The 20408-nt window shown below is 30.1% G+C and overlaps 1 protein-coding gene across 9 annotated transcripts in view; it reads right to left on the minus strand.

Moving 5' to 3' along the window:
- LOC107448785 (multiple PDZ domain protein) overlaps window positions 1-20408 on the minus strand; it is a 646665-nt gene that overhangs the window by 41088 nt on the left and 585169 nt on the right. For all 9 annotated transcript variants that reach the window (XM_071183400.1, XM_071183401.1, XM_071183402.1 and 6 more), the window contains one exon: window positions 3612-3808. In XM_071183400.1, coding sequence (XP_071039501.1) covers window positions 3612-3808 — 197 coding nt within the window. The remainder of the gene's footprint in view (window positions 1-3611; window positions 3809-20408) is intronic.

Genomic DNA, 20408 nt, shown 5'->3' on the forward strand with positions numbered 1-20408 from the left:
GTACACACACACACACACACACACACACACACACACACACACATATATATATATATATATATATATATATATATGTGTGTGTGTGTGTGTGTGTGTGTTAGTTCCATCAAAAAGTTCACCACGAAAGCAAATTTCACCCAATGTTTGATCCAGAAGTTTCTTTATCTTCTGGGATGGGTTTAAAATAACAACAATGCTACGGAGTTGAACATTGCTAGTCGTAAACTCAAAGCTTGGGTCGGCTGTTCAACGACGGTTATAAAATATAAAATAAAACTAAGTGTAATACTTCATTCCTAAACAAACTTAATAAACTAAATAAGTGATACTAATGATTTACAAGAATAAATCTACAAGAACATTAGTCAGAATGAATGTTATAAATTAAAATATTGACTCCCGCAGTGGACTGATCGTTAAGACACGGTTCCCAGCAGATCACCGAAGTCAAGCATCACTGGCTACGGTCAGTGTGCGGGTGGGTGACCACTTGGATCAGTCTGCGTAGGGACCGAGGGTGTGCGGTATTGGTCCTCGTTAAACTGTGCTACCGTAAAGTGCTCGACTTCGCGCGCAGGTCGCCGGACTACCGAAACGGGGGTGCCATCCCCTCCGCAGAGGATCAAAATTGTGATGGCGTGTCTTCGGATCATCCTCCGGGATGTTTCCTAGACCGTCGCCAATAGCCCATTGTGCAGCTCTAGTGCGACGTAAAGTAACAACAACAACAACAATAAAATATTGACAGTCAGAATAATATAAATTATATTGCGCAACTTCCATTTAAAACACCTGAATAATGGTTTGGTGTGAAAATGTCTGCTAAATTGACAGCACTAATAAAGGCATTTCGAGCAAAATTTTAAGTTAATCTGCCAACTGCAAGTCATTGATATATACAGGGTGTCTCAGTTAAGCGTTTCATAACTTCTAAGAGGGGTAGGGGGCATCCTGACGACTCGAAATCATATAGCAATGTGGGGTCGGAAATGCTTTCCTGAAGCGGTGACGTACACAGAAGCACCATAAAGAAAAGAGACAGTAAGTGAAAAATCGCTATAATAATACATTGAAAAAATTATATGGTACATGGGCCGAAGTAAGTGTTCGAAGTTTCTGCCACCGGCTACAATGTGCACCTCACATCTCCGGTGCATGGACATTCGAACATTCTGCAATACTCCAAGCATATCTCGCAGGCAGCTACTGCGATTCTTGCAACCAGCATTATCAACAGGGGTGTCACATAAACCAGTGTTTTCATATGACTCCAGAAATCAAGACATGATAGGTCGGGTGACCGAGGAGGCCATATAATTTTTTCAATGTATTATTATGGCGATTTTTCACTTACGGTCTCTTTTCTTTATGGTGCTTCTAGGTACCTCACCGCTTCAGGAAAGCATTTCCGACCCCACATTGCTATATGATTTCGAGTCGTCAGGATGCCCCCTACCCCTCTTAGAAGTTCTGAAACGCTTAACTGAGACACCCTGTATTATAATTTTCGCCTAAGAAGTCATTTTTCAAACATATGATTTCTTCAAAATTTTATTTCCTAGCTCATAGCGTTAGGTGGAAATGAATTAAAAAGTTAGACACATCATGCTTTATGATGCCCATAATAATAAAAAAAGCCTTTAATAAATCCTTTTATATTAATTCCTAATTTAAAATCTCTATCTTTTTTAATTAAAATCAAATCCTTTTCGCTATTAATACTCGCTAACATTCTTTCGTTTTCATTATTATTCCCTCTTCTGTTGAAGACTGTCTTTTTGCGATTATATGTTAAGCATTTCTTGGAAATTATTATCATAAAAGTTATTCCCTTCAAGCAGTATGACGTCCATGATGAGAACCATTTAAAGTACGTAATTTTTTCTTTTAATTATGAGGTAACACGTAACGAGGAAGTTTATTACAACTTTTTTCCTAAGTAATTCATATAAGAAACGGAGCACAGCGATTTGGCGGGCATTCCTAAGTTCATTCTGACAATTGTTGAACGTTGAGAAATTTTTTTTTGTTGCCATGTCAGTTACCTGTGCTTTTTCCTGTCGGTCACACTGTTTTTTACACAGATATTTATTAAAAACAGCTTCACTTAAGTGCTCAGAGAATAAACTATGAGTAGTAGATTTCATACAACAAGCTCAAAAATGTGATGTGAGATTTTTCAAAACACCAGCTTACATGTTCTCTAGCCAAGAATTTCAATTATAAATATCGAAGATGGTCGCACAATGGGCTATTGGCGACAGTCTGGGAAACATCCCTGAGGATGATCCGAAGGCATCAAAATTTTGATCCTCTGCAGAGGGGATGGCACCCCCGCTTCGGTAGCCCAACGATCTGCACGCGAAGTCGAGCACTTTACGGTAGAACAGTTTAACAAAGATCACTACCGCACACCCTCGGTCCCTGCGCAGACTAATCCAAGTGGTCACCCACCGGCACACTGATCGTAGAGAGTGATTCTTGACTTCGGTGATCTGCTAGGAACCGCGTCCTAACGATCAGTCCACTGCGGGACATTATATCTTACATTCTGTAATTTAAATTTCTAAAATATATTATTACTTTTTTTTTTAATCCTTATCGGACCACAAAAAAAGAGTGAAGAACAAAATGAATTTCCTATCAAACGATAAGTACAAACATGATGAACTTTTGGTTCAATTGCCTGGAAGACATATGATTAAAGAGTATAAAACTCAATGTTCTACAAAAGTTCAAAATTTCTAGGAGTTATGACCAACTTTTTAGGAGACTGCATATTATGCAATCGGAAGAAGCATAACTAAGCTGACTAGCGGCTTTAGAAAAACTGAAAAAACCGGTAGTAAAATTTCGAAACGGGTATTTATAAACTCATTGCTTTACCTGTTCAATTTAATAATTTTAGAACCGAAATTCCTCGCAGAAATCGAGTCAGTTGGAGCTTTTGGAGACCGCTTCAAACTATTCTGAGGGTGGCGTTTGAAAACAAACTGTAAAGATTAATCGGTTTTTATCATAAGAGAAGAGTGGAGATATTCTTCCCTTCTCTTTTTGTTACAAATAAACGATTTTGTGTAGAATTTAAAGTTTCTGAAGACGAACTCATTTTAATGCAAAATATTTTCCAACGCTGCATTGGCAATATTTTTTTTTCACTTTTTCAACAAAATAAAAATTCATATAGAATAAACATTTAGAAATTGAGAATTTGATTGGTGAATTTTAAATAGAACGATCAAACCACATGCAGCAGGAATGTTCCCTAAGTTTGTAAAAATCGTGAGTTGTTTTATATTAGTCTTTAAGATTTTAACTGCTTTATTGTAGTATAATTTTCCGGCAGAAATATTCAAAACTGATGTAGAATTTTAATTAAATAAAAAATATTGATATCACGTGAAAATTATGAATTGAATCAATCGAAAATTCAATCGTTAAACAATTAACAACTGTTAACTGTAAACAATAAAATTTGGAGTGCAAGTACCAACATAAAACCACGAAGCATCGAATTCATGCAGGCGAATAACAATGTGGTTTTTGAGCCACGAAGTGAACCAGCTAGTGAATAATAAAATAATCTATATAGAATATTTCTAAAACAATACCTCGAGAAGTTCATCGCCGATCTTGATGCGGCTATCTTTGAAAGCTAATCCTTTTGGATGCATTCCACAAACGAAGACACTCATTTTTGTGCGATCTTTGTTGCCAGCTAAACTAAGGCCTAATTTATTGGACCCTTTAATCAAGTGAACAAAAATCAAGTCTCCTTTCATGTCACCATATTTCTTATGTGCTTTTTCTGAAAGAAACATTTCAATCAATTAGTTGGAAATAGTAATAATTCAGCAATATACACACAAATATATAAATAGGACGCCTTAAATCGACACCTTCATATATACTTTTGCAAATCTCCTTAAAAATGAATGCGACTATGACTAGGGATCGCAAAAGCTAGGAAAAAAGGAATCATTATCAAAATTTGACGAATCACTATTAAAGGAAGTGAAATTTGTGGGGTGAGTTGTTATCGACAATGTCAACCGTCATCTATGAAAAGGTACCCCCACCATAGAAACGAGTTAACATGTCTTATATACTAGTGAATTTGATTTGTACTTTCGTAGTGGTAGACACACTACAGTACTCCCCCACCAGAATTATATTTGTGATAGAATTCAATGAACGAGTACCACTAGTTGATTTAATGCTATTTAGTGAGAAGCCGGGAGAGCTGTATTAAGTTCACGGTCGTGGTCGGTGTTGCCATTAGCAGTCGAGTGAATAAGTTGTGTGTGGTCGAAACTGAAAAGCAACAGCGTGAGGAGGACAATGTGTCTACCACTACGAAAGTACAAATCAAATTCACTAGTATATAAGACATGATAACTCGTCATCTATGAAAAGGTACCCCCACCATAGAAACGAGTTAACATGTCTTATATACTAGTGAATTTGATTTGTACTTTCGTAGTGGTAGATACACTACAAAATTAAAAAGCACAAAAACCTGTTTGATTGCAGGAGGAAACAAAGAGGAGTTGAGAGGTTCAGAGGACACGTCAAGTTTCATTGTGCAAACAAAATGGTTTGAGAATTTTCGTTTCCACCTTCCTTAATAGTAATTTGTTAGATTTGGGAATTTTTTTTTCCTTTGCGTGAATAATTATTTGCAAACTTTAATGTGTATAGTTTTGTGAAAAAAAATTTAAAAATATCTATAACGTTTCTTAGAATTTCAAATAAGTTTTTGAAGTTATAAAAATTTTAAAGTTTAATTTTCAGCATTTTTCGACGTAATTTATTTATATAATTCCGAAAAGGAAAAAGGAATTCGTATTTTCCCCGTTTTTTAGAATACAAAAGGACCCTATAATATTATAAACAAACGAAAGAAGAGAGAAAACATCTCTGCCACGTCTATGTCATTTAATAAAAATACGAACATAACCTAAAGGTAGTATTTGCATTTATATGCTAAACTGAGCTTTGTAAACTTTTTTTTTTTGACTCCGGAAAATATTTTTAAAGAGGCTTTTTTTACGACCAATAGCGCGAAGATGTTGAATTCGACTCAACACTTTTCGGCGACTATCAGAAAATGTAAGTTCAAAAGAATATATCATTAGTTTCAATTGACACATATCATTAGTTTCAATTTTAATTATAATAACATTGTGGGTTATTTAGAAAATAAAAAAAAAGAATTATTAAAAGGAAATCGTAAAGGAAAAATTTTTTTTTTAAAAAATCAAAACATATTACAGGGTGCGTAGCCAAATTATTCAACAAAAAACAAGCACCTTTTAAGCACTTTTCAAGCACTCAAAAAATATTTTTAAGCACTTTAAAAAAATATAATTAGGCAGGGTTGGAAAGTTTTTGACAATTGACGGTTTTATCTTGTTTTAACCGTCATGTCAAATAACCTTTTGGCATAGTTTTTGACAATTGTCAAAAATCATGAAAGTTTAAATCATGTAAAACGAATGGCGTTTTCATAAGCTACGAACTCACAATACGCCGAAATAGATTGGGGTTGAATTGTGAAAACGTTGAATAAAATAATGTGACTTGTGTGTTTTTGCATAATTCGAAATGAAAATCAACATAGTAAAGGAAAAGTCTTATTTTGAAAGAAGGAAAATTAAGCACTTTTTAAAAACACCCAATGAAAAAAGCACCTTTAAGGGCTTTAAAGAAACGAAAATCGGAAATAAGCACCTTTAAGATTTATTAAAGAATAACACTGTCATTGCTCAAAAAAGGCAAACTTTTCTCAGTGAATTTTAGGACCGCATAATAAAAAAAATATAAATGGAGTTATTTTGTCATTTTTTAACATATTTCGAATTAAATTTAAATTAGTTAATAAAATCAGGTTATGTTAACCGTAACTCTCTCATGGCTGATAATGTAAGACCTATTTTTAAGAAATCTGAAAACAGCAGACACTAAGAAAGACATCCCAGAATATTTTATCGATTTAATTTAAAACTCAACAGTTAAAATTTTATGATGTAGTTTTTGTATACTTTTTTTAAAAAACTATTTTGCAATTCTGTTGTTTTTAAAAATGTCGTGAAATAATGGCATATTAAACAAAAAATGTCCTAAAATTTGAGGTTTAACATTAAATTAATTAAAAACTGTTAGTTAAAAAAAATATCAGTCGTATAGGTATTGAGAAATTTTCAAAAGAATCAGATTAAAAGTGAAGGTATTGTGTTTTGGAACATTAAAAGGCTGTTTTATAAAAATATAATTAAAATTTTTTTCGCTTATAATACCCTGACAATAGAAATAAGCCTGAATTTTAAGCTTTTAGCTTAAGCTGAATCTTTCAGCGAATTAAGTTTAAAATACGGTGCTCTTCCATATGTTTGCTATCAAAATATGTAAAAAAAATAGAATGAGATGACACAAGAATCGTTTGCGGTTATGCTAAAAAGAAGAAGTGAAGAGGAGCGAGAGGAAAAAAAGGTTATTCAAAACTCATGATTACCTGAAAAGAATGTAAAAGAGGGATGAAATAAATGGATTCAACAATACCAAACAACATATTATAACTGAAAAGATAACCAAACCGAAGTAACCAAATATATGTAATGAATCGTACAAACAGTAGATTACTAGTAGCCAAACATATAGCAATTGGAATTGCTATATGTTTAGCTACTAGTAATCTACTGTTCGAGTTATAGAAATTTAATAATACCAAACACATATTATAACTAAAAAGAAAACCAAACAAAAGTAACCAAAAATATGTAACGAATCGTACTAACAGTAGTATAGCAAATGGAATGAATTGTGTGGCATGTAGCAATTTAACAATAACAAACAACATATTATAACTAAAAAGATAACCAAAAATATGCAATGAATCATACTAACAGTAAAGAACTAGTAGCTAAACATACAGCTATTGGAATGAATATTTCGAGTTATAGCACTTTAATAATACCAAACAACATATTATAACTAAAAAGATAACCAAACAGAAGTAACCAAAAATATGTAACGAATCGTACTAACAGTAGCATTGCAAATGGAATGAATTGTGTGGCATGTAGCAATTTAACAATAACAAACAACATATTCTAACTAAAAAGATAACCGAAATAAAGTAACCAAAAATATGTAATGAATCATACTAACAGTAAAGTACTAGTAGCCAAACATATAGCAATTGGAATGAATAGTTTGGCAGTTGGAAGATATTTCTAGCAATAATAGGAGAGGAAGTAAAATAAAGCAAATCAGTTATATGAATTCAAGAAAGCTATTTCCCTCTTTTCAGTAGATGTTATAATAATATCACACGATAAGGTGTTATGACAGTTAAAAATATAACAACATAAAATATGAGGAGTCATTAGTATATTGGACTGTTTGGGATTCCTATGGGAGGAAATTTATACATCTATTCTTGCATATGATTTTTTTGAATATCAACGGATTCTTAGATCTGGCGTGACTAGGCGATAAGCAACGTAAGATATGGTTGTTAATATATTAACTCGTGTAATAAACAATATAAACCCGGAGATATTTGTTATAAAAGTCAAGTGGAGAAAGTAAAGAGAGGAAACTAGTATTAAGAATACCGAAAGTGCAAAAACAGTCTTTGTTTATGAAGCTGGTTGTTACAGTAATATTAATTTATAGAATCTGTTATTGGGTGGCCGTAATCGCTGCTTGTAACGTATACTTTATCGAAATCCCTTTGAAAGAAAATGAAAAGTGGTTAATCCGATAAAACAAACTTGTTTTGATACTTTTAATGCCACTTTCAATATGCGTGACTTTGTAAATGAAACGTCAGATTTTTTTTTTTATGAAGTTTTTGTTCTCACGTTAATGACGTTTGGAACTTGTAATTTGTATATTTTTTGATCATTACTTTTGGAAAGATTTTATAAAATGTGCATTAAAAGATGCGATTATGGAAACCTCTTTGCATGAACTTTAATTTTCTAATTTCAAGGATTGCTATGACACCATTGGAAAATGTTATTGCAGAATGATGCCATAAATAAAAAGGTCATATTTAATAAAAATCAAATTTAATAATGCAAACAATAAAAATAAATAAGATGGTGTGATATTTATTCGGTTTTCGACGAAATATTTCATTCCAATCTACCTGCCACAAAATTGATGCATAGTCACAATTATTGCGCATGATTACAGCGCACTTTGTTGAACAGGCAAATATTCCTCGTTTCCTAACAAATGTTTTGCACTGTTTTTATTACCACTAGAAAACCGTAATACTCGCCACATGAAGTAGTCTACTGATTTCTTTTGCTTAATAGCCAAAATTATTAAAAGCAGAATGACAAACATAAACGTTTAATAGTGCACATTATGCCTCGTGGATTAAATAAACTGTGAACAATACGCGAATGTTGACAATGACTATAATATGATATAAATTAATACGCTTTGTAATATTAATTTATTTTAAAATTCTTAAATAACCTATATAGTGAAAGAAACATATAAATTTTTTGAGAATAATCTCATAAAACAATTTTTTTTATACAATAGAGAAATTTTGTACAGAGTTTGTTTTGCGTTAATCGTAATTCTAACCTTGTTTCCAACCCTTTAGAGTTACTAAGATTTGTAGTGAAATATTCGGGCATACACTGTAAAACTCAAATAAAGCTGGCGGTAAAGTTAGGGAAAACAGTAAAGCTTTGCAAAATCTCTCAAATGCCCATGACTGTTCAACAATATTCAAATTTTTAGTAATTTGAAATAATTCAAATAGTAAAAAGTATCTTCATTAAAAAATACAAAGTAAAAATTGTTTAAAAATTTATAGATGAGCTAAAATTAATAATATGTTACAATATATTTTTTTTCAATTTAGATTTGGTTTAAAAAATATTTAAAAAATAAACCATGTTTTTTAAATGGGAAAAAACGGAGTAATAATTCAATTTTTGCCACATTTGAAACGAAAGACGTAGAGCGCGTCATTTTCGAAAGACGTGAAGGGAATTTTTGGTGTTGCTAGCTGTTCATTCCTAAGTGATGCGGCAACGTATTTGGTTTAAAATGTGGCGAAAATAAGTTTATTTTTCATTTTTCGTTCACTATCTTCCCAACGTTTTTATCAAATAGAAATTTTTATTTCATTATTTCGACTTTTTAGTTTTATGTCTGCAACTTGTCATTCAATTCAAAGCATTAGCTGAGATTCGATTACTACATCTAGTTGGAAAATGATCGGAATTTTGATAGGTGATAAGTTCGAATTGATGATAAAATCGCAATGAAGGTAAAGAAAGGATCAAAACTTGCATTAACAGTCAGAGCTTCAGTGTAAATTTGAGTGCTCTAGCTATTCAGAAAAACGTGTTGAAGTTTAGAGAGCAAACTCACACATAAAAATAAAAGATTTATTGATTGAACGTGAAGTTTGATGGCGAGGTCATTTAAACGGCTTTATAAACTGAGTTGGATGTAAACTGAAACAACGTGAAAACAAAACATCCCGTATTTAGCAGCAGTAGATAAGTTTCCTAATGAATTATTAAAAAAGATATCAAGCAAGAAAAAAAAAACGATTAAAAAAAGATATGAACTAAGTCGATTTCAACCATACAAAAATTGAAAAAAAAAACACATTTAAAAATCTTCATATAAGTTTTTATCTCTTATAAATACAAATATATCTAATTTTGAATAATACATGTACTCTGATAAGATTATTTTATTTCGAAAAAACTAAAAATATTTTTGGTTCGATTAATTATTAATTTTACCCGCTTTATAAACATCGCTAATGATCTTTTATTTCTTCACGAGTAATTAAAATATTGTCTCAAATTCTATTCTATAGAATTACAGTTAACTTAGTATAAAATAGAAAAAGTAAAATATTTTGCTTAAATAAAAAAAGGTTATTTACCTGTGAAACAAAATCCAGTATCGTTCATTAATGAAAAGAGTACAAAAAAATGGAATAGTAATAAATGTTGACTTTCGCGCTTTTCAATGGAATAGCAAATAGAATATTCCAAACTGAGTGAATTAATAAATAGTGAAATTTAAAATAAAACTAAAGGATTCTTATTTAATGTTCTTAAAAAAAGATGTCGTGAAATTTGAAAGCATAAAGATAAAAATATAAAAAGAAAAGCTCATTTCATTTAAAATTCAAAGGTAAATATGCAAATAATTTGCTTTCTATAGTTTTAAAAAGAGAATCATTTTTTTATTCCATATTATTGCGAATAAAATCATTATGTTAGCTATTAAAATGATTTTACGTAATAATTTTTTTTATATAAAATAATGTCCGTGCGCATTTTTTAAAAATCTTGTCCCATAGCTGTTTAAAACTTATGCTGAAGGAAAATGCGAAGTAATAAAAAAAAAAATTACTAACTTGAAATTGCATAAAATTTCTTCTAAACATGAAAGTATCATTATGTTTCTTAAATTAATGAATAAAAAAGTTTTATATTTTATTTATTTATTTATTTTTTAAACGCATCAAAAAGTACAAAGCAATTCCCGCAAAATTAAAATAAAGAAGATAAATGTACTTAGAGCAAGTGGATTTTTTTTTTTTTTTTTTAAGATATACGTTTTTAGGATAGACGCCCTTTTTAATGTGTTTTTCAGATCACAATTAATAATTAGCATGCAAAAAATCTCAAATCTAATGATTGTTATTAAAATTTCATTAAAAAAATTAGGTAATTTAAACTTTTTATGTAAGTAAAATTATGCCTTAAAAATTTTTTATTTTAACTTTCCATGTAGTACTTTTTACTATTAGTTTTTAAAAACTTTTTTAAAATTAGGTAATTCTTTTATTATTTTTAATTACTTATTTTTTAAAATTATGCATTAAGATATAAACACTATATTTTTTATTTCCTGAAAAAAATGCGGACCTAAAGAGCCAGGAAAGTACTATGACCAAGGCAGAATGCAACCTATGCGTGTGATTAAAGCGCGATTGTTATAAATGTTACATAAGGTGGACAGAAATAGGCAGCAGTATACGACCAAGGCAGAATACAACTCAGAGACCTGAACAGTGCTCGAGGTTGTTTTAAAAGTTTCCTATGGTGGACAGAAATCGGCAGGAAAATTCGACCATGGCAGCGTGCAACTAGTACACGTGACTAGTGTTCAAGGGTTATATTATAAGTTTCTTAATTGTCCAGCAAAATTAGACTTTTTCGTCGTAAAAATTATATACCCAAGATGTTTTTTTTTATTGAAAGCCTTTTTTTATGTCTTCATAAATAAGACCTGACAACTCCCCATTTCTCCTCAGTGTGGTTCCCCATTTTTTTTAAAAAAAGAAATGAGGGGCACATTGAGGAGGAAGGATTGAATTACTTTGATTCAAGTGAAGCATTGTTCCGAATGTATTTTTTTCATGCTGAATCAAATGAGACTAATCACCAGACATAAGGGATGAATAGTTTAAAAATTATAAGGGTTTTATGTATAAAAAGTACAAATTTGGGCTTGTACTTATTTGCTCATCTGTTATGACTATCTAACAAGGGAGACATTAATTCCCATATCGTTTTCACCCTGAATCGAATAAAGCTATACTCGAGTCAACAAAACAGGTCATTCAAAATTTGAGAGCGTTTTCGTGTATAAAAATACTATTTTTGAAATGACTTATGTACACTTTTTAGTTTGCTATCTAGAGGTTATCTAAATATGTGAGGTACATAGGTACATTTTCTTGAGTTAATAGGATAAATATTTTTAATAGGATAAATTATACGAGTTTTTTTTCCTCATAAAATAGTACATTTTATACACAAAAAAAATCTTTTCAACTTTTTAAATATTAGCTCTTTTGATCCGTGTTTGATCTCGTTCAATTAAATGTGAAAAATACACAGAAAATAATACTTCACTTGTCTCTATAGCAATGTAAGATCTGTAAATATATACAAGTACGAAATTGTAGTTTTTGTACATAAAACGGTTGCAACTTAACTATTAGTATAACACGGGATTATATTTTCATCATTTAATTCGAGCCATTCCATTCGAACCATTTATATAGTGTCCACGAGGTTATTTTATTTATTTATTACTTCAAATTTTTTTGGAAAAAATAGAATGACGAAATATTTCTTTAATTTTGACGAAATTCGTTTGTCATAGAAATGACGATAGTTATCTCGTCATTTTGACCAAGGTTTTTCTCGGAGCATGCACCAGGAAACGGCTTCGTCAAAATCAAAGAAAATTTCGTGATATTCGAGTATCCATTTTTTACTGTCGCAAAAAGAAAATTTAAGTCCATTAAACGAACTACTAACTTCTTAGCTGTTCACAATAAATGTATTAGTATTGGTTAAATAACATTTCGAATAAATACTTTCCCTCTAACCGAGTATTCATTATATTCTGGATTCGTTATAGCGAGGTTAGATTGAATTCGGTCTTGTATAACGTCCATCGGTAACTCCTGAAAGACAAGATATTCTATCTTAACTCTGACGCAAATGGGACACTGATGACATTTTTATATATATTTTTTTCTGAGGCTCTAATTACATCAAATATATATTTTGGTGTTTTTTTTAAATTATAAAAAAAAACAGTCTAATAATTACAAAAAATCTGTTAGATTATAAGAATTATATTAGCACAAAAATATAAAATCCTTAAAAAGTAGTTTGAAATATTTTTTTCATTCCGATTTAACGAATTGGCAATAAGCGTTTTAGCAAATTAAAGAAATTTCAAAGATGAATAGCTGTTTCTCTTAGATCTAAATGACTGCAAGTAAGTAAAAATTTGAAAAATTATCATTTGGAAGTGAGCCGTATTTAGAAGATTATACCATTTACGCAGAAAAAAGCGCCGGTGTAACATAACCATAAATTACTAAAATGTTAAAAATAATATTTTTCACTTATTTTGACCTAAATTTATATAAAATAATGAAAAAAGTATGTCAGAATAATGAATACGTTAGAAGAAAAAACTATCGAGATCCGAGGTATCTACATTTTTATATGTTCAACATTCTTGGCTGATTTAAAAGCTTTTCAAGTTTAACAGAATTCATCAGAAGATAATGTTTCAACATTTCAGTCTATATTCGCATTTAAAAGATCAGTAATTTTGTTCATCATGATCTTGTAATATAATATTATGGGAGAAAGACAGATACGAAAATTCTCCCTTTTCGTAATTTTCTACCAGCAATAAGAATGGGCTTGAAATAAATCGCCAAGTACATTTTCTTACTGTACTTTGATTGCAAGATAGTAGTAGGGAGTTACGATCAATAAAATTTAAATGTGGCAGCTTTTATTGTTACGCAATTCAATTACGAAGCAATAGTGAAAAAATATAATACAGACGACAATGACAAAATACATTACTCATGAGTGCGAAAAAATTATAAAGTGCTTTTTCCTATTTGCTAATGCCTTCATAAAATATTTTCCATAAAAATTTTAACGACCCATTCGTTTTTAAAAGAGTTCTTCTTACGTATTTTTGTCGGCACTTTTTATTAATAATTTTTTAACAGCGCTTTTTTTAACAGAGACATTCACAAACATTAAAATGAGCATTTTTTAAATTTTTATTTTTTATGGTTCATCGTTGTTTTTACCGTTTTATGATATTCAGAAACTAATTGAATTCAGTTACGATTCATGAAAGAGAAAATGAGCCTCTCTTAGGTGCATTTTGCTAAGGTATTAAAGTTTCAGGAAATTATAAATAAAATATATTAAACGTAACTGTGAGCATGATTCTGTCTAGTTTTCTAATTAAAATATAATAATGAAATTTTAATAAAATAATTCTAACGAAGGAAAAATGTTAGTTCTTTGGTTAGTTAGAAAAAATGCTAGCTGATTGGCTTCTTTTATTTATATAAATTTTGTATTCGATTTTTTACACACTAGCATATTTTGTGGATGTTAACCAAGTCACCATCAAATTAAAAAACACAAAAAGTATTTACGTAGCTTTTTGTAAATACACAATATTTTTAAAATTTTAAATAACATAACAGCAAATTTTTCAACTGATCTGTCAAAAGAATTGATCTAAAAGTTTCAGTACACCAAAATACAAAGATGTTCTTTTACACTGCTTGGTGTAAAGTTGACACCACCATTTTTGTTATGCAGTAACATTAAAATTAATTATTACAGTAAGATAAGACATATAATATAATCTTATTTTTAAGGTACAATTAAAACCAAGAATTATTAATTTAGGCTGCATGTAAAAAAGAATTAGTTTGTTAATCAATCATACTCATAACACAGAGAGAATATTAATACGAATTCGAATTAGGCTTAACACAACCGAAGCTGATCGGAACTAAATATTATAAAATTATTGAATACAATTGATAGATTTATTAAAAACTTATAAGAACATAATTATAGTATTAAAAACTTTTATAAGAGTTCACTAATGTTTGTTAGGAATGTTTAGCCTCGTTAAGGCGAAATAAACTTTCATCTTTTAGATTTGTAAACAAACTAAAGATGTCGTCTCATGGTTTTAAAGATCAAAAATAAGCGAGAAATAATTCTCGCATGGCGTAAATGAATCTGATTCTGTAAAAGCTTTCTTATTTATTGAAGTTAAGATTTTAATACACCCTTCAAAGTATGTATGAAAGCTCAATTCGGTATTAACTTGAAATAACACAAAAGTTTTAGAGTTTCAGCATCAAATTCGGATAGGTATTACAGCACTGTTTTTACAGCGTAGGAAAGTATTGTGTCTAGTAAAATAAATCACAACTTTAATTTATTAATTTCGATTATTGCAGAACTATGATTTTAAAACTGATCACGAGAAGTCAGAAAAATTTCTGAAAAATTTAATTACGCTCTCAAATAATAAAACGCGAAATCAAAAATCATGTAAAAAACAACTTAAAACTACAAACCCAAACTTTTTTTATTCTTTTGGAAACCGAACACAAGGTTTTAGTATATTAGTAGAGTCTGTCTGGAACAATACAAATATTCTAATAATAAAAAAAATCTTATTACAGCTGTAGCGAACAAAGAGTAGAAAGTTATAAAATGTTTGCATATCTTCCCGGGTACGTAAGTCTACACGTTACAAGCCCAAATGTCTTTTTCAAGTGCTTATTAATGAAAATATACAAACGTACTAGCATTTAATTTGTCGAAATTTACTACGCTAACGTTATTTGAACTAGACAGCGTACACGCGAAAATTTTCCCAGAAATCGCCGAATCTGTAAGGGGCAGAAAATACAAGCAAACAAACGCAATAAGAGAAGCATTAAAAAGTACTCAAAAATTAATTAGCCACTGCATATTCGCAATTTCGTCAATTTGCATTAAATCAGAAAATTATAAAAATCTTCCATTTGAAACAGAAATTCAAAACTTACGAAATCGTCAAGGTCAAAAAATACAAAATCATCCATTAATTTGAGATCTTTTGCAAAGCGTAACGGTTCCCCGTACAATACAGTAACGTTATTTCAATTTCACAGCGTAAATCGCAGACTCGGTAAATGGCAGAAAATAAGGTTAGACAGAAGCTATGCAAAATCTTTCTTTTTAAATAACCTCTGACGAAAACGGTAAATTAGCAGAACATAATTGTTTCTCAAAAATCCGTCTTTTAAACATTTTTGTAAACTCTGCTTAAAACAAAGCGTTCGAAAATGTTCATATATAACCACCCACATTCTCTACTTCTTTAACTGAATAAATGAAAGCGTCAAGACATGCATTAACTAAATATTTAAAAATTATTTCCCAATTCCACCGTCGTCATTGAACAAGCTTCGAGTACTCGAAAAAAAAAGTAGCTTGAGGTATTTAGTGAAGTTTGAGATATAAATATCTATTTAAGAGTACTTTTAGAACCAAAAATTTCTAAGGAATTTCATCTTCTGGAATCAAGATTTAGCTCAGGCATGCTTCGCAGAAACGTGATAAGAAATATTTTTCTGAAATCGGTTTCCAAGGAGAACGACGAATCTCGTTTTTCGAAAAAAAATTTTGAAAAGGAAAATAAAAGCTTTCTAATCCCCGCTTGAGTAAACACGGTTATGCATCAGAAAGAAGCTCTTTTTGAATCGCAATATTTTCAAAGGAGGAGGCGTTTTGAGATTTCTTTTATTTTTTCTTCCTTCTCTATTTCTTCAAGATTCGAAAAATTGAAGATAATAATTTCCAGTCACACTATTTTAGATTTTATAGTTAAATACTTCTTCGGAGTATCGAATTTCACCCCCAACCACGCTTTCACAAATAGAAAAGGAGAGGCGTCAAAGCTTTTCTAAAAATACTTGCCATATTTTTTTATAAAAATAATTTATTTAAAATAATTTATTTCAAAAGATTTTGAGTTTTAAACTACAGAAATTTATCTTAAACTATTTACATATTTTTTTAAAGATAGGGTATAATATTTAATGAATAATCCCAAGAAACTGAAGGGAAAAGATATTCTTGTTAATGTGAGCTTCGTTTCCTTCAAAAAAGAGATGAAAGTCAACATGTTTCGAGGGTACAAAAATAAAATCTCATTCTCAAAAATTGCTAGAGTTGAGCGAGGAAATCAAAAGAGATTTGAAACAGGAAACGTAAAGTTGCCAACGATAAAAATTGGAAAATAATTAAAGGTAGAACACAAAACTAGAAAAACCGCGATAACCGAGAGTGAAACATAAAATAAAAAACAAGTAAAGATGAAAAAACAAACTAGAAAAACCGAAGAAGGCGAGAGAGGCAGATCAGAGCAGAATGCATTTCCACGTGCGATGGAAGGGGTGAGGAACTCGTGAAGCTAATATGGTAATCGACATTGATATGAATGAAACATGATTCCTGGGCATCAAGATGAGCTAATGTGATAGGAAAAGAAAACTGGCATTATCAAAACTAAATTTATGTCCAAGATTTGAACAAAGAGTGGCAGAAGATGCTTTATCGAATTCTGGATGACAGATATATCTATAGCGTTCCTTCAATTTAAATTTTAAAGAGCATCTTGTTTGCCCAAAGTAGCAATGGTCACATGGGTGGTAAATGAATGACTTTTAATACTGATAGGATCTCTAATGAACTTTAATTTTGTTAACACGTCTGAAAATGAATTCAAAACCAAAACGGGTTAGGACATTAGAAATTTTGTTTAACCTTTTAATTACGGCTGGTACAACGTGTGGACCACATATAATGGTACACCGTAAGGAAAGGGTTAAAACACGGAAAATTATTCCCAAATATAGATAGAAAAAATAGCTAAACATACTTTTTTTTTTTTGAATTCGCATCGTTTACTGTAAAGTCTAAATATCAGCTAAAATTTTTAAAAAAATAATCTTAAGTATAAAACAGTATCTTAAGTATCAACTCTTCTAAATAGTACTAAAATCCGATTATAATAGAATTCTTCCAATAAAAGATAACAACGCTTGATGAATTTTAAACCATAATAATTATTTGAATTAGAAGTAACGTAATCCTTTATTTTCGTAAAATAAAGAATTAATTCATAAGGAATTCGTTGACAGTAGATAGCTTGGGTACAATAGCCATCAATACTAACACACAAAAAGAAATGAGGGAAAAAAATATTTTTTTCTTTTTCATTCTGTGTCTCAACATTGATGATTCTATTTGATACAGTATTGTCAATATCTGTTAACTACATTTATGTTCTCAAAGATAACAGTTAATATGAACTGAAAAGTTTTTAAAAAATCTTTACTAAAATCATTTATGGAGAAAAAATATAAAAGAAAGTTTGAAAAAAATCCTGCTTTTTAAAAAAATCACATTAAATATTTGAAAATCACATATCAAATCCAGACTGAAATTGTCGTCGTACGCCGATAAGGGCACTCCCATATCATTATGTGGGACACTGTTATTTTTCAGGCTCATTTGTATCAGTACTTTTATGGAATAACTTTATCTTAATTTTATGTTTCCCAATAATTATTGACGAATAGTGATTCAAATAGACTCATAAATTGCTATTTCATTATAATTGACACTTAACTTGCCAAGCTTGCCAAATCATTAAATTAGATAAGGCCTAAGTATTTATGATCCAATTTAAATGACGATTTTCAAAAATGCGGAACATCATTTTAATCTTTATCAATGATTGAAATGTTATACGGGCCATTTTTTTTTAATTTTTGCCCAATTACCATTAATGCCCAATTGACTTTAAGTAATTTTAATTTCTGAAATAAAACAAAATAAAATTTTTAAGCAATCAAATTAATTTACTATATGTTTTCAGTAAATGTAGATACATAGGCATTAATATTTCAAAAGTACCTTTTTAATACTGAATTGTTATGTGCCAAACTTCTTTGTCTTATTATAATGAAATTAAACCAACTGTTAATTGAAAATAATTTTTATTTATTTAATTCAGAAAACCGTGCTATGTGTATTATACAGAATATGTTATCTAAAATAAAGTTTCGAAATTACTTTTGAGTAAAAATCAAACATTTCACAGTTGCTCCGGGATTTTTTCCATTCTGTTATCATAATTATTGTACTAAATTATTGTTGAATTAGCAAGTATGGGTTTCATGGTTCCGTAGATGGTCTAATTTTAGATAAGGTAGTTATTTGAAAAATTATCATTATATTTTCTGTATTTTAAGAAAATGAAGCGAAGAAATGAGAAAGAAATTCACTTTCTCATCTGTTACTAGCATAATTCTTTTTAATGTTCATTTTATTTTTTTATGGTTTATATTCTGATATTACGTTCTTTTTAGCTTCATATAAACAATTCTTCTTTCCAATTGGGTACTTGCACTTCGAGAAGAAGATCATAGATACCCACACATATGACCTATGATGTCAGCTCCAGCTGATCGTTTATAAGCAAAATGGCGTGTTAAAGTTGGGCTAAGTTTCTCCACATAAGTTAGAATGTTAATTAACGTGAAGTTAATTAAATACATCTCCGTATCGCACAACAGATTTGTTGCAATATAATTCTTTCTCGTCTAAGTCTATTATTTAATTTAGACTCGTTATTTGTCCATGTATTTTGTTGTAACGGTGATACATTTTTGTTTTGTGTACCTGGCAACTTCGAAGCATAGTAAGTTTGTTTATGTTCTACGTGGCTTCATGCCTGTTTTTGTGTGAAGTAAGAAATATATAATGAAAAAATTGAAATCCTTGTGAAAGAATCTTTGTGTAAGAATATAGAATGTGCCATTTAAGAGAATTGATACTTGATGGGATTGGCTTACTCGAAATAGAACTGAAAGAACAACTGCTAACGTAAACAAATGCCACGTTTCAACAACCAATCAGAATCGAGATACCCACACTACGTCACTAGCAGGTATGTATCTCATTGGACCTGTCCAAGTAAATTGACTTGCAGTTCCCTTTTTATCTTTTCGTTACTCTTCTATTCTGTTACCAATGTTCATGGTAACTTTATTTTTGACTTTTATTTAGCATTTCATCAAATAATAAGTTTATTAAAATTTTTATTAACAATATTAGGTGGATCCTAGAATAGCCCACACCGTGGCGAGTTTGTTAAATCTCGCCAAACTGAGTTTCCGGAAGATATTTCGGGGAGATTATTTTGAACGTCAGATCACACCATCAAAATTCTTAAGCCTGATTGGTTATTTGATATGTATACCTACGCGAAAGTTGGATGTAGTTTTGAAAAGAGGTAAAAGGGTTTATTTTTATGCTTTTGATCTGTTGCTGTTAGAATCATCATTATTATTTCATTTTTTAATCGTTATTTCATTTATTATCGTTATTAATTGATTTTTTAATTTTTTTTGCGTGGTACCGGTTGAAAATGGCGAGTGAATGGCGAGTGTGTGAAAAGATGAGCTATCTGAGAAAAGGTAAGTTGTTTTTTATTCTATTAAAAAATATTTTAATAAATTTGTATTACTTTAAATTGTTTTTTTTTTCTTTTTTAATAATCAAAAAGCTACGTTGATCCCAGTAATAATCGCCAATTTGGCGAGATTTCAAAAAGTCGCCAAGAGGTGGATTTCACCACATTGACTTTCAGTAATTTGCAATACAAGAACATTTCTGTTATCTATTTTATTTGCTACCCTTCTCTTCTCTGTGACTTAGGATTTATTAAGCTTTTATATTCTATATAATTTAACACGAAACAATTTCAGTGATGCGCAGTGTAAATTTGACTAGAGAGTAAATTATTTACTGCTCTATTTATTTTTCTATTAATTCTACATTTTATTTTCTATTAATTCTACACATTTTTTATTTAATTATTTTTGAACATTGATAAGAGAGAGGAACATAATGCAGATTCATGTTAATGTTTTATTTTTTGTTAAGGTTCCAAATCAGAAAGTGCACAATTGTTTTAGA

Source organism: Parasteatoda tepidariorum, chromosome 7 (genome assembly GCF_043381705.1).
Source record: "Parasteatoda tepidariorum isolate YZ-2023 chromosome 7, CAS_Ptep_4.0, whole genome shotgun sequence".
Taxonomy (NCBI): Eukaryota; Metazoa; Arthropoda; class Arachnida; order Araneae; family Theridiidae; genus Parasteatoda; species Parasteatoda tepidariorum.